The 15,960-nt window shown below is 46.2% G+C and overlaps 1 protein-coding gene across 1 annotated transcript in view; it reads right to left on the bottom strand.

Annotated features, from left to right (window-relative positions):
- LOC139384061 (formin-like) overlaps positions 1-15,659 on the bottom strand; it is a 117,274-nt gene extending 101,615 nt beyond the window's left edge. The window contains exons 1-2 of the mRNA XM_071128698.1: positions 15,549-15,659; positions 12,304-13,997 (exon numbers count right to left, since the gene is read on the bottom strand). Of these exons, the coding sequence (XP_070984799.1) occupies positions 12,304-13,876 (1,573 nt within the window). The 5' untranslated portion in view covers positions 13,877-13,997; positions 15,549-15,659. The remainder of the gene's footprint in view (positions 1-12,303; positions 13,998-15,548) is intronic.
- Positions 15,660-15,960: the final 301 nt, after the last annotated feature.

Below are 15,960 nucleotides of genomic sequence, written 5' to 3' on the forward strand. Positions count from 1 at the left end.
TAGCTACACTATACAGTACTACTGTTCTGCTATACTATACAGTCCTACTGTTCTGCTCTAGCTACACTATACAGTACTACTGTTCTGTTATACTATACAGTCCTACTGTTCTGCTCTAGCTACACTATACAGTACTACTGTTCTGTTATACTATACAGTCCTACTGTTCTGCTCTAGCTACACTATACAGTACTACTGTTCTGCTATACTATACAGTCCTACTGTTCTGCTCTAGCTACACTATACAGTACTACTGTTCTGCTATACTATACAGTCCTACTGTTCTGCTCTAGCTACACTATACAGTATTACTGTTCTGCTATACTATACAGTCCTACTGTTCTGCTCTAGCTACACTATACAGTACTACTGTTCTGCTATACTATACAGTACTACTGTTCTACTCTAGCTATACTATACAGTGCTACTGTTCTGCTATACTATACAGTGCTACTGTTCTGCTATACTATACAGTGCTACTGTTCTGCTATACTATACAGTGCTACTGTTCTGCTATACTATACAGTGCTACTATTCTACTCTAGCTATACTACACAGTGCTACTGTTCTGCTATACTATACAGTGCTTCTGTTCTGCTATACTATGCAGTGCTACTGTTCTGCTATACTATACAGTGCTTCTGTTCTACTCTAGCTATACTACACAGTGCTTCTGTTCTGCTATACTATACAGTACTACTGTTCTGCTATACTATACAGTGCTACTGTTCTGCTCTAGCTATAATACACAGTGCTTCTGTTCTGCTATACTATACAGTACTACTGTTCTGCTATACTATACAGTGCTACTATTCTACTCTAGCTATACTATACAGTGCTTCTGTCCTGCTATACTATACAGTGCTACTATTCTACTCCAGCTATACTATACAGTGCTACTGTTCTACTCTAGCTATACTATACAGTGCTACTGTTCTACTCTAGCTATACTACACAGTGCTACTGTTCTGCTATACTATACAGTGCTACTGTTCTGCTATACTATACAGTGCTACTGTTCTACTCTAGCTATACTACACAGTGCTACTGTTCTGCTATACTATACAGTGCTACTGTTCTGCTCTAGCTATACTACACAGTGCTTCTGTTCTGCTATACTATACAGTGCTACTGTTCTGCTCTAGCTACCAAACTGTTTGCTACTCTGCCAAGGACTTATATAATCTAATTTATACGCACAGGTGTGTTTCCACACTTCATCCCCCTCGGTGGAGGCCAGGCAGGCAGGGAATACTGTGGACCTGCAGGTGTTGATTGACAGGGCTGTGATGTGACAGTGTATAAATCAGAGCGTGTGAACTGAGCAGCTGTCAGACAGACAGTGAGAATGAAAGAGAGTGGGGAGCAAAAAGAACAGGGCCTGTGTTTGTTAGGTCACATGGTGCTGAGAGGTCGTCTCATGGCTAATCTTAGCGTGTCAGGTGTGATAAATTACTAATACTAGAGATAATACGCAAGTCACTGCTCAACACTCAAGGTGAGCAGGAACGACCCTCTTCTGAAGGCACTCCATCGAACAGGCTGAAGCCATGCATTAGAAACAGTGCAGTCTCTCTCAATCCCTCTCTCCCTCTCCAACACTCTCCTGTCTTTCACCCACTCACAGTGGTGCCTAGTGACCTACTTCTACTTTACTAAACAAAAATCTATAAACTCATTATTCTAATATAAAGACTCAGCCATGTGGTTTTACCCATGTGCTTGGTTAACTAGAAACTCCATCATCTCTGTGCTCGAAGCAGGCTTTGTAAATCAGAATTTCCTGTCTGTCCTGCATAGTTTAGCCCTGCTCCCCTTGCTCTCTGTCGGCCGTTGGTTGGTTGGCAGTCTGGGCCCTGTCCTACAGAGGCAGGGTGAACATGACATACAGTAGTGAGACATGGAGACTGGAGAGCTCTCTCTCATCATGAAGCACACCAACTAGAGGCTAAACAGCCACTGTAATTACAGATGCCAGCAATCAAATAGGCCAAATGTCAGTTTGTGCACAGCTAAGATCCACCCCCTCCCTCTAACACTAGAGACAGGTAGATTCAACATACTCCCTGAAGAGGAAAGATTGTGTGCATTGTGTGATCTTGGGGAAATAGAAAGTCCATTTTGTGTTTTCTTGCCCTCTGTATGATGACTTGAGACATGTTCTGTTTGGTGCTCACCCTGAAGGGTTCTGGCTACAGAATGGACACGGGCTGGAATTCATTTTCCAAAAGGGAGTTTTTGACATTGAACAATTTATTCTCAAAGCCTGGGGGAGAAGGAGAAGTGTATTGTTTGTGTGATGTGTGTCACGTCTTCGCCGAAGTCGGTTCCTCTCCTTGTTCAGGCAGCGCTCATCGTCGGGGGGATTGTGCGATAAATCTCCTGGTAGACGCCGCACTTCCCAGCAGTCACGTGTATCCCCTGTCACAGGCGGAGACGGTGGCTATGGAAACATATGTCACTGAATCCCTGCATGAGGGGTACATTCGGTCCTCTACTTCACCCGCCTCCTCAAGTTTCTTTTTTGTGAAGAAGAAGGAGGGAGGTCTGTGCCCGTGTATTGACTATAGAGGCCTGAACCAGATCACTGTGAGGTATAGTTACCCGCTACTGCTCATAGCCACAGCGATTGAGTCAATGCACGGGGCGTGCTTCTTCACCAAACTAGATCTCAGGAGTGTTTACAACCTGGTGCGTATCCGGGAGGGAGACGAGCGGAAGACGTTTTTCAGTACCACCTCAGGGGACTATGAGTACCTCGTCATGCCGTACGGGTTGATGAATGCGCCATCAGTCTTCCAAGCCTTTCTAGACAAGATTTTCAGGGACCTGCACGGACAGGGTGTAGTGGTGTATATTGATGACATTCTGATATACTCCGCTACACGCTCCAAGCATGTGTCCCTGGTGTGCAGGGTGCTTGGTCGCCTGTTGGAGCATGACCTGTATGTCCAGGCTGAGAAATGCCTGTTCTTCCAACAGTCCGTGTCCTTCCTAGGGTACCGCATTTCCACCTCAGGGGTGGAGATGGAGAGTGACCGCATTGCAGCCGTGTATTTGGCCGACTCCCACCACGGTAAAGGAGGTGCAGCGGTTCTTAGGGTTTGCCAACTACTACCGGAGGTTTATCAGGGGTTTGGTCAGGTAGTGGCTCCCATTACTTCACCGCTGAAGGGGGGCCCAGTACGTTTGCAGTGGTCGGCTGAGGCGGACAGGGCTTTTAGTCACCTGAGGGCTCTGTTTACCTTGGCTCCCGTGTTGGCCCATCCGGATCCCTCTTTGGCGTTCATAGTGGAGGTGGACGCATCCGAGGCTGGGATAGGAGCTGTGCTCTCTCAGAGCTCAGGTACGCCACCGAAGCTCCGCCCCTGTGCCTTCTTCTCGAAGAAGCTCAGCCCGGCGGAGCAAAACTATGACGTGGGGGACCGGGAGCTGTTGGCTGTCGTCAAGGCCTTGAAGGTGAAGATACATTGGCTTGAGGGGGCTAGACACCCTTTTCTCATCTGGACTGACCACCACAATCTGGAGTACATCCGAGCAGCGAGGAGACTGAACCCTCGTCAGGCAAGGTGGGCCATGTTTTTCACCAGTTTTGTTTTCACCCTGTCCTACAGACCAGGCTCCCAGAACGTGAAGGCAGACGCACTGTCCCGGCTGTATGACACAGAGGAGCGGCCCATGGTTCATACTTCCGTACTCCTGCCTGGTAGTGCCGGTGGTGTGGGAGCTGGATGCAGACATTGAGCAGGCGTTGCGTGCAGAGCCCGCTCCACTCCAGTGTCCCGTTGGGCGTCTGTACGTCCCGTCTGCTGTCTGTGACCGGTTGATCTATTGGGCCCACACGTCACCCTCCTCTGGTCATCCTGGTATTGGTCGGACAGTGCGCTGTTTGAGCGGGAGGTACTGGTGGCCTACCTTGTCTAAGATGTGAGGGTTTATGTTTCCTTCTGCTCAGTGTGCGCCCAGTGTAAGGCTCCTAGGCACCTGCCCAGAGGGAAGCTACACCCCTTAACCGTTCCACAATGGCCGTGGTCGCACCTGTCGGCGGATTTCCTTACCAATCTCCCCCTCACAGGGTAACACCACGATCCTGGTCGTTGTGGATCAGTTCTCTAAATCCTGCTGTCTCCTCCCTCTGCCCGGTCTCCCTACGGCCCTACAGACTGTGCAGGCCTTGTTTACGCACGTCTTCCGGCACTATATATAGTGGATATAGTGTCTGATCGAGGTCCCCAGCTCACGTCAAGGTTCTGGAAGGTGTTCATGGAACGTCTGGGGGTCTCGATCACCCCGAGAGTAATGGGCAGGTGGAGAGAGTAAATCAGGATGTGGGCAGGTTTCTGCGGTCTTATTGCCAGGACCGGCCGGGGGAGTGGGCGGTGTTCGTGCCCTGGGCCGAGATGGCACAGAACTCGCTCCTCCACTCCACCCCCCCCCCCCCCCCCACAAACCTCTCCCCCTTCCAGTGCGTACTGGGGTACCAGCCGGTTCTGGCGCCTTGGCATCAGAGTCAGACCGAGGCTCCTGCGGTGGACACCTGGTTCAGGCGCGCGGAGGAGACATGGGAAGCTGCTCGTGTTCACCTTCAGCGGGCCGTGCTGCGTCAGAAAGTCAGCGCAGACGTCACCGCAGTGAGGCCCCGATGTTCGCACCGGGGGACCGGGTCTGGCTCTCGACCCGAAACCTGCCCCTCCGCCTGCCCTGCCGGAAGCTGGGCCCGCGGTTTATGGGGCCATTTAAAGTCCTGAGGAGAGCGAATGAGGTTTGTTACAGGTTACAGCTTCCACCCGATTACTGTATTAACCCTCATTCCATGTGCCTCTCCTCAGGCTGGTGGTGGCTGGCCCGCTCCAGGAGTCTGAGGTGCATGAGGTTCCTTCTCCCCCTCTGGATATCGAGGGGGCCCCGGCGTACTCTGTTTACTCGATACTGGATTCGATGCGTCGGGCGAGGGGCCTTGAGTACCTTGTGGAGTGGGAGGGGTACGGTCCAGAGGAGAGGTGCTGGGTTCCGGTCGAGGACATGTTAGACCCTTCAATGCTGCAGGAGTTCCACCGTCTTTGTCCGGATCGCCCTAAGCCTCGCCATCCCGGTCGTCCCCGAGGCCGGTGCTCTGCTGGACAATCATCGATCCACTTTTAATTTTCCTTTTGTTTTGTCTTGTCTTCCCCCACACCTGGTCTCAATTCCCTCATTACATGTTGTGTATTTAACCCTCTCTTCCCCCCATGTCTTTGTGCAGAATTATTTATTGGAAGTGCATGTGCACGTTTTCTCTGGTGCGCGACGGGTTTTGTACCCATTTGTTTGTTGTTCTGGTTTCCGATGGTTTTATGAATAAAACTGCTCTGTTGATTACCCAGTTTTGCTCTCCTGCACCTGACTTCCCTGCCGTCAATTATGCACTCCCTTACAATGTAACTAGGTGAAAACTGTACTTTGTTATAATTGCCTAATTGTGCATTTAAATTGTTAAATACATTTAATTTGTTTAATGTTTAAAAAACTACATGTTTTGTGCACACATACAAGAACTTGATCGGTCTATAAAAAAAGTGGTCAGATGAAGCAGATGCTAAACTACAGGACTGTTTTGCTATCACAGACTGGAACATGTTCCGGGATTCTTCCGATAGCATTGAGGAGTACACCACATCAGTCACTGGCTTTATCAATAAGTGCATCAAGGACGTCGTCCCAACAGTGACTGTACGTACATACCCCAACCAGAAGCCATGGATTACAGGCAACATTCGCACTGAGCTAAAGGGTAGAGCCGCTGCTTTCAAGGTGCGGTACTCTAACCCGGAAGCTTACAAGAAATACTGCTATGCCCTGCGACAAACCATCAAACAGGCAAAGCGTCAATACAGGGTTAAGATTGAATCATACTACACCGGCTCCGATGCTTGTCTTATGTGGCAAGGCTTGCAAACTATTACAGACTACAAAGGGAAGCACAGCCGCGAGCTGCCCAGTGACACGAGCTTACCAGATGAGCTAAATCACTTCTATGCTCACTTTGAGGCAAGCAACACTGAGGCATGCATGAGAGCATCAGCTGTTCTGGATGACTGTGTGATCACGCTCTCCGTAGCCGACGTGAGTAAGACCTTTAAACAGGTAAACATACGCAAGGCTGCGGGGCCAGACGGATTACCAGGACGTGCGCTCCGGGCATATGCTGACCAACTGGCAGGTGTCTTTACTGACATTTTCAACATGTCTCTGATTGAGTCTGTAATACCAACATGTTTCAAGCAGACCACCATAGTAAATGTGCCCAAGAACACAAAGGCAACCTGCCTAAATAACTACAGACCTTTAGCACTCACGTCCGTAGCCATGAAGTGCTTTGAAAGGTTGGTCATAGCTCACATCAACACCATTATCCCAGAAACCCTAGACCCACTCCAATTGGCATACCGCCTAAACAGATCCACAGATGATGCAATCTCTATTGCACTCCACACTGCACTTTCCCACCTGGACAAAAGGAACACTTATGTGAGAATGCTATTCATTGACAACAGCTCAGAGTTCAACACCATAGTACACTCAAAGCTCATCACTAAGCTAAGGATCCTGGGACTAAACACCTCCCTCTGCAACTGGATCCTGGACTTCCTGACGGGCCGCCCCCAGGTGGTGAGGGTAGGTAGCAACACATCTGCCACGCTTATCCTCAACACTGGAGTTCCCCAGGGCTGTGTGCTCAGTCCCCTCCTGTACTCCCTGTTCACCCACGACTGCAAGGCCAGGCATGACTCCAACACCATCATTAAGTTTGCAGACGATACAACAGTGGTAGAAGTAGGCCTGATCAACGACGAGACAGCCTATAGGGAGGTAGTGAGAGACCTGGTCGGATGGTGCCAGAATAACAACCTATCCCTCAACGTAAACAAGACTAAGGAGATGATTGTGGACTTCAGGAAAAGGAGGACCGAGCATGCCCCCATTCTCATCGACGGGGCTGTAGTGGAGCAGGTTGAGAGCGTCAAGTTCCTTGGTGTCCACATCAACAATAAACTAGAATGGTCCAAACACACCAAGACAGTCGTGAAGAGGGCACGACAAAGCCTATTCCCCCTCAGGAAACTAAAAAGATTTGGCATGGGTCCTGAGATCCTCAAAAGTTTCTACAGCAGCAACATCGAGAGCATCACTGCACTGGTTGCATCACTGGTACGGCAATTGCTCAGCCTCTGACCGCAAGGCACTACAGAGGGTAGTGTGAACGGCCCAGTACATCACTGGGGCTGAGCAGCCTGTCATCCAGGACCTCTACACCAGGCAAATAAAAGACCCCAGCCAACCCTGTCATAGACTGTTCTCTCTACTATTGCATGGCAAGCGGTACCGGAGTGCCAAGTCTAGGAAAAAAGGATTCTCAACAGTTTGTACATACTACCTCAATTGGGCCGACCAACCAGTGCTCCCGCATATTGGCTAACCGGGCTATCTGCATTGTTTCCCACGCGCCAACCCCTCTTTTACGCTACTGCTAATCTCTGTTCATCACATATGCATAGTCACTTTAACCATATCTACATGTACATACTACCTCAATCAGCCTGATTAACCGGTGTCTGTATGTAGCCTCGTGTCACGTTCGTCATAAGGAGTAGACCAAGATGCAGCGTGGTATGTTTCCATCCTTTTTTTTTTAATAGAACATTTCAAAGAACAAAACAACAAAGCGAACAAACGAAACGTGAAGCTAATAATAATGCTCACAGGCATAGACATAGTCAAGATCCCACAAATTACAATGGGGAAATAGCTACCTAAATATGATCCCCAATCAAAGACAACGATAAACAGCTGCCTCTGATTGTGAACCATACCAGGCCAACAGAGATATACAATTCCCCTAGATAACCCACCCTTAATCACACCCCGACCTAACCAACATAGAGAATAAACAGCTCTCTATGGTCAGGGCGTGACACCTCGCTACTTTTATAGCCTCGCTACTGTATATAGCCTGTCTTTTTACTGTTGTTTTATTTCTTTACTTACCTATTGTTCACCCAATACCTTTTTCCACTGTTGGTTAGAGCCTGTAAGTAAACATTTCACTGTAAGGTCTACACCTGTTGTATTCAGCGCACGTGACAAATAAACTTTGATTTGATTTGATATGGTGTCTAATAAGCCTGGGCTGGGTACCAATTGATGTACGACACAAAACAATTATAAATCAAATAGGTTTTCAACCGATAACATAAACCTAAAATGACATGGATATGACTACGATGCAGTGAATGTGCAGGTAAGGTTGTTCTCAAGAGCTCCTACAGTGACTTATTAAGAAAAATCAGTTCCACAGTAGAAAGGGGCCTTTGTGCAGTACTATCTCTCTGGCTGTGACGCAGCTTAGACAGGCAGCGTGAGAGCAGAGCACAACCCCTCCTACCCACACACACTTGGCACAATCTATTTCATTATCTGAATAGAGCTGGCCCTTGTCCTCAGTGAGAAGGGCAATGTTGCATGCCCAGCATTTTGTGTTGGACGCTAGGAGAGGGAAGTAAAGACAGATGTCAACTGACTGACTGACTCCCGGGCTGGAGTGATCAGTTTCATATGACCTGGGGCTTGATTGGTTTATGTCATTAAGGTATTATTTACGGTCTTTCAGATTTTGTAAGGGACATTCACTGATACTCAGGCTCTATGTGTGTCAGTTGCTGCTGCCTCTGGCATTCTTGAAAGTAATTTAAAAATTGGATTTAGGATGGGGGCGAGAAGGAATGTTTCTTGAACAAACCTCCCCTGCAATGAGAGGAGCTTAAAGAATGTAGATAATCAGAGCAGAAATGTCAAATGTACCATGATTCTTAAATATTCACGATTGGAAATCCATAAATAATCTTTAAGTGTAAAACATAGAGAGCATTTATAAACAGAGTATTTAGAAAGACAAGGCAATAGGTTTCTACATTGAACTTTCATTTATACTCTCTCCCCAATGTACAGTTTCCTTCTTCAAATTTAACATTGATGATTTGCTCGTCACACAGACAACGGAGATGACAGCGATTGTATCTAAATTAGGATATTATTGGCAGGCCGAACTATGAAGGCAGCCTTCATTCTGACCCAGATAGTAGCTCTTCCAGCCCCTCTGTTGTCAATTTGTCCTTGTTAACATTTCAAGTGTAAAGAATTATTGAACATGGACAAAGGATGGTTCGGAACCCACTGAAGTCCTGCCAAATGAACAATGAGACTGTTCTCACATCTCTATCAAAGGGGAGGTTTAGAAGGAACAATTTGCAACATGGTTCATGCAATGCAATACTAGCCAGTCTTCATGTTCTATGCCTGTAGATGAAACTGTATCTTGTTCACTTAGTCCGCAAAGGCCAAGAAGAGTTATTTACAGAACTCATATCGATTAATCATGAGCCTCAACAGCACACAAACAGGCTAATAGGGACAAAACATTATACTGCTTTGAATTCTTATCAACATCATATTTCTCCTATTGTTTTAAAGGAAGAAGCCAATATTGACCTTTAAAGGTACAATATGCAGAAATCGCTCCACCCTTTTCTGGATGAAAAACTTCAAATAGTTTGCCTAATTTCAGTTTATGTGACAAAACAAGCAGTAATTTTGTGGAGAATCTTTGTACAATCTAAAACTCTGTGGAATAACTTTTCCATAACCAAAAATATTGTATTTTCAGCTGTTTGAAGCTGCTGTGCAAAACCGAAAATAAAAGATGCAAAAACAAAACTTAAGAACGAGAAGCATAAAAAGAGTACATATGGAACAGATCTACCGCTTCTTAGACAGATGACAGATGACAGATCTATAACTCATATTTCTATGTGAATTTGGTCAGGTTGCCTAAAAAGTGACATATTGCAGCTTTAAGGAAAAATAAGATTTCTGTCTGTTTGAATCTAGTCTCTGTAGTCTTGCATTCTGGGAAGGTTCACAAGATTAATAAAAAATGGATGAGGGGCAGACTTAAGCCGGCTCAGAGGGAAATTGTGTGGTGGCTGGGTGACTGCGTGTGTGTGTGTGTGTGTGTGTGTGTGTGTGTGTGTGTGTGTGTGTGTGTGTGTGTGTGTGTGTGTGTGTGTGTGTGTGTGTGTGTGTGTGTGTGTGTGTGTGTGTGTGTGTGTGTGTGTGTGTGTGTGTGTGTGAGAGAGAATGGGGGGACATTACTGCGATGAGAATTGATTCAGATTAGATTATTCCCACATGAGTAACACTATCTATCCGCCTGCATACACCAGCCTCCCTCCAGCCATGACTATACTAGGCTGAACATTGGTCCTCTATTCTGTGTCTCTTACCACAAATATTTTTGACAGGATAGGAGTAACACTGCTTACTGGTCCAGAATACATCACTAAGAAAGGCTTCTTGACTATTCTTCACAGTCTATAAACAAATTAAGTGGACAGTAAAAAAGCTAACTGCGGGAAATTGCTGTTGAAAAGAGAGAGAGAGTACGAGCAACATTGGTGAGGTCATCAATGCAGTTACAATGTAGTTACAGGTTAATGTAATAATGATGTAACTGCTCTAATTAAAGCACTAGGCAAAAACTTGTTTCATGACCTCTGTATCTTCCCTTACCCAATTTGGACTGATGGAATGCAGCCAAACACTAAGCCAGGGTCACGCTATTGCACTCTTACCCTGATCAAAGGATTGGAGGTCAAATGGCACTACCAGACATCCTGGTTATACACTGAGTGCACAAAACATTAGGAACACCTTCCTAATATTGAGCTGCACCCCCTTTAGCCCTCAGAACAGCCTCAATTTATCGGGGCATGGACTCTACAAGGTGTCGAAAGCGTTTCACAGGCATGCTGGCCCATGTTGACTCCAATGCTTCCCACAGTTGTGTCAAGTTGTCGGGATGTCCTTTGGGTGGTGGACCATTCTTGACACACACGGGAAACAGTTAAGTGTGAAAAACCCAGCAGTGTTGCAGTTCTGGACACACTCAAACCGGTGCGCCTGGCACCTACCACTATACCCAGTTCAAAGGCACTTAAATATTTTGTCTTGTACATTCAACCAATGAATGGCACACATACACAATCCATGTCTCAATTCTCTCAAGGCTTAAAAACCCTTAATCTACTCTTATTGAAGTGTATTTAACAGGTGACATCAATAAGGTTTATAGCTTTTACCTGGATTCACCTGGTCAGTCTATGTCATGGAAAGAGCAGGTGTTCCTAATGTTTTGTACACTCAGTGTACAATGTAAGAGCAGTCAACTCTGTGCTGTAGTGACATATGGGATGCAATGGCTAACAGTCAATGTCACATTATTTAACGACCCAAGGCTTGTCAATGTAACCATGAGATACAGTTTATTAGGGCAAGATTAAGAGACTGTCAGGCAATTCTGAAGTTCTGCTGCACTTCTGCTTCTTAAGCCACATCCCAAATCCTAATTATTTTTTCTGCAACCCATACGCCTGTTGAGGGTGAGTCTTTGTCAGCTGGCAGCCTGTGAACTCAGTAGGGAGTGGTTTAGGAGGAGGTGCAGAGCACTAAGAGAACAAATTGGCAATGCTTCAGTTCACATTGTTTTCATGACAGCGGTAGTGGATTTAAACTGCATGTCAACCCAGAGCCTTTGATCTGGAACCCCATCCAACCACTCCTGCCCCCGGAGATTCAAGGGTTAAGAGAGGCTCATCAGCATGGGATAGAAATCAAATCAGTCTCAGGCTCTGTTCTCTCTCTCTCTCTCTCACTCGCTCTCTCTCTCTCTCTGTCTGTTGGGCAGCTTTTCATACTGAGTCACATGCCAAGGACAAAGCAAGCACATCAGGCCAGTCACAACCAAAACAGGATGATCAGAAACATTTTAGACAGATTGTCAAGTGATGACTGTGACAGCTAGCACTGGAACACTGTTTACTCTGTCTCCTAGAGGGAAATACAGAGAGCAAATAGCTTTAGTCAGTGCGAAAACTCCCACAGTGTTAAGTAAAAACAGTTATTGCTGTTTGACCGCTGTAACAGACCATTTCCAAAACATCCCCAGGCTGTATGGGCTGGGTGACAAACTGCAGATATAAAGCTCAGGTGCTGTAGTCTACACATCAATCATTCTATAATCTCTCTTACAGCTAAGTAAACATAACAGCCGTTCCATTCCAGTGTTGTACTGAAGCCAGATCAAGGACAAACTCTGAGAGACACGTCACACAGAGGAGTGAAGCATTGATGTCAACGTTAGTGTCAAGACGGGACAGGAAAGAATGGGAGGTGGGAGGATTGTTGTGATTTTTAATAACACTAACTCACCTGTTGCCGTAGAGAGGCTGGTGGAATTCCATTTGGAAGTCGCTGGTAGTCTGCTGAGGTTCAGGTCCAGCCGTGTGATGGTCCGCTTGTTGCCATTCTTATCTATGACCTCCGTGGTGACTTTGGGCGCTTCTTTGGATCCGGTCCGGGGGCTGTCACTGTCCGTCCCCTGGCAAACATCCTCGTCAGAAAGGAGCAGGATGCGATGGTTGAGCTGGGGGCTGGGGAGCTTGGACAATAGAGGGGACAGCACTGGGGACATGCTCTGCAGACTGTTGGTGGCAGGGTATGAGGTGTTGAACACCCCACACAGAGAGGGTGAACAGGGACTCTTACTGTGGGATTTGGTAGAGGAGGCCTCAGTAGGGTGTGAGAGAGGTAGCCTTAGCCCCTCTGCAGGTTTGGTCCCTACCGTATCCCTAATGTCCCCGTTTAGACTCCTCCATTCCCCAAACTCCTGCTGACAGCTGCTGGTCCTCGGCTGAGGTGCAACTGATTCAGCCTCTGGATAGAACTCTTTGGATCTGTTTGGGCTCATATGGCTAGCACGTTGAACTGTGGCCTCATTTTCCTGCACCTTGACCACCACCCTAACCCCTGTGTCCCTCCTGTTGATCTCATTATAGAGCTGGTGGGCTGACTTGTCCTCAGACCGCATGGGACGAATGTTGTTCCCACTCAGCATATACTCCCGTTCGATATGATCCTGAACGTTTTCCAATAAACTACAGGAAGAAGCTTCATAGCCCAAGCAGAGTTCACTGTCATACTCAGACATGTCAGTACAGTCCAGGTTTGGCTCAGAGGCTCGAGAGTCGTCCTCCATGAAGTCCCAGCCCTCCCTGGCAATATGGAAGTGCTCCTCCACAGGGAGGATGGGGTTGCTGGCCACAGCTCGGAGAGATGCTAGGGTCCCAGGAACTCTCTGCTCCTCCACCACTGGGACAAGGTTGGATTGATTCTGGGTCTGAGCCAAGGACTGGACAGATAAAGACTCAACTGCAGTGCTTCCTAGCCCTACTTTCTTCTTCATCTTGCTATGCAGGAACTCTTCTGCACTGTCTAACTTCTTCACACCCAGCTTCTTCAGCTTTCTGCCCCGTGAGGAGGCTCTCTTGTGCTCCGGGGACAAGGAGAGAGCATGTTGAGCATTACTACTGAGGACCTGTCCTGAGAAGCTCCCACAACCCTCCCTGTGACCCTGGAGCTTCCCATCCTGATTACCCATCCTGACTTTGTTGGCGCAGTCTCCGCACAGAGATAAGAGATCAGTCAGCAACTGGTGGTGCTCCGTGGCCAGCCAGCAGAGCTCAGCAACAGCTTCCTTTGTTGCCTGGTAGGAGTTGAGGAGTTCGGCTGCGGACTCATAAGACTGGCCTCTTTGTTTGGCTGCCGTGGGATCCACCTCTCCCTGGTCTTGGTCATTACTGGGCTGGTCCCACAGAGGGGCGTGGCTATTGTATGAAAACACTGGGGCCCTCCCCTTGGGGAGATAGAGGCTGATACTGCATAGCTCGCGGACGGGCTCATAGAGATGCAGGACAGTATGCCTGTCCTCCATTATGGGCGCCATGCTAATCGCTTAAGCACTTTAATTAAATGGACTGCTGTCCCCTGACGCTGGTGTGTTTGGAGATGGACTGCAGAGGAAGAGTCTGAGGAGCTCGGTGTTAATCACCTGGCTGATCGAACTCCTGTCAAAGAAAAATAGGCTTTCATTGAAACAAACAGTCATAAAAATATGAGTAAATGTAAAGCATGTCAATAACTACGCAGTAACTGCTGTCAATCAATTTTAAGTCATGATACAAAATGAATGTGTCTTGTTAGACATTTCAAATTGAAAGTTGTCTTTTATCTTTAAACTAACACCAACACAATAGTCTAATATTAGCATCAATGGTCCCTCGAGACAAAGGGCAGAAAGAATAATGTTTTAAAAGTCCTAAAGGTCCAGTGTTCACAGAGTAAACATTGCTTTGTTATTGAGTGAATGCAACATAAAGGTAGAACAAAAGGACAAAAAGAAAGAACAAAATCTTTAAGGCTTTGCTATTCCATTGAAAATAACAGGTGCACAATTGGAAATGCTTAGCACAACAGAAGTCTGTGCTTTTGACAAATAAGCAACAAAAGCCAGACCATTTTAATGACACAAAAAATCTTTGGCATTATATCAAGTAATACATCTTAGTTTCATTATTTAATGCACTCCACTGCCTCAGTCCTGAATGTAACCTTGAATAGAGATGTACTTAATTTACATTTAGGCTAAGCATTTGCACAGATGAGGTGTTTGTGAGATACATCTCCATATCATATATATATATATATATATATATATATATATATATAGTATACTCTACATTATGCCCCTACAGCAAACTCATGGATGATTGTCTTTAACTGGTGTAACACATATCATTCTGATATCCACCGTACTGTACATTAGACCAGATCATAGCATGGGGCCATGCATTATATAAGCTGCTGGTCAAATAAGCGGGCTCATTTACGAGTACAAAACAGTCAGGATCTAGTAAATTAACATCGTAGAAATTCGTCACTGGTGGACAGAAGATCTATTCATTATGTATTGTATACCAACGCAATCCTAGTCTCGCGGGGCCATCCTTCAAATCTAATGTAATCATAATCTACCAACAAAAATGGCACAAAAATATTTGACTGATACCTAGAAAGACAGACGTTTCTCATCACTGCATTAGTCAATTGTTGAAGTCTTCAACCACATCATCATCATCAACATCATCATCATCATTATCATCATCAAAACAAACTATAATGTTTATTGAAGCACTGACAACCCTACTAAAAGGCATTCCATCAACATTTCACAAGCTGCGTCAAGGATGTCCCACAAGGTGAAGAGAGGAGTCATAGGCATATGCAATATGTTAGTACCACATGATTATATAAAAAATTTATAATTTCCCCTCTACATAAATGTATCTGTACTGTACATCACTAAGCAGAACTGCTTACGTAGGATTTCACCTTGTAGCAGCAAGCCATTTAATAAATGCGTCTCTATCCTGTTTCACAAACTATACACAATATTTATCGTCAAAATAAACTATTCCATTCTGCGTTACGTTATTAGATTCCATACCCGAGGTAAAACTGTATCGCAATAAGTTGAGCGTCTCCTCTAAATGTTCTCCAATAGGAAGCATTCCAGTGTCCTAAGTCAATAGTCAAAAGCATGGAGATATCCAACGCACCTTCCGCAGATGTATGCTTTAGCAAATAAACTGCGATTTCCCAATTTTAGCTCCATGTCAAATATTTTCTCCACATCTTCTCTTCTCAATTGAGCCAGCGACCACTGCAGCCAGCGGATAGCAGAGTTTATCCTTCTTGACAGACACGCGTTTGGGCCAATTGGAGAGCTCAGCGTTTCTTTGACGCTCTCTTATTTTTGGACCCTAGCACACTGAATCGGAGCTGCAGCAGTTCTCAGGCAGCCTGACGTCTCACACTGAATTATTCCAATAGTGTGCAACATCAGCCTGCAATTCGGGCGTTCCTGCATGTGGGCATTCCTGCATGGCCCTCCGCGAGCATCCCATTGCTTCCTTCATGAAGGGCGTTGAATAATTTTGGGTAACGATTAGTTGTCATCCAAATGTTTAT

Source organism: Oncorhynchus clarkii, chromosome 25 (assembly GCF_045791955.1).
Source record: "Oncorhynchus clarkii lewisi isolate Uvic-CL-2024 chromosome 25, UVic_Ocla_1.0, whole genome shotgun sequence".
Classification (NCBI taxonomy): Eukaryota; Metazoa; Chordata; class Actinopteri; order Salmoniformes; family Salmonidae; genus Oncorhynchus; species Oncorhynchus clarkii.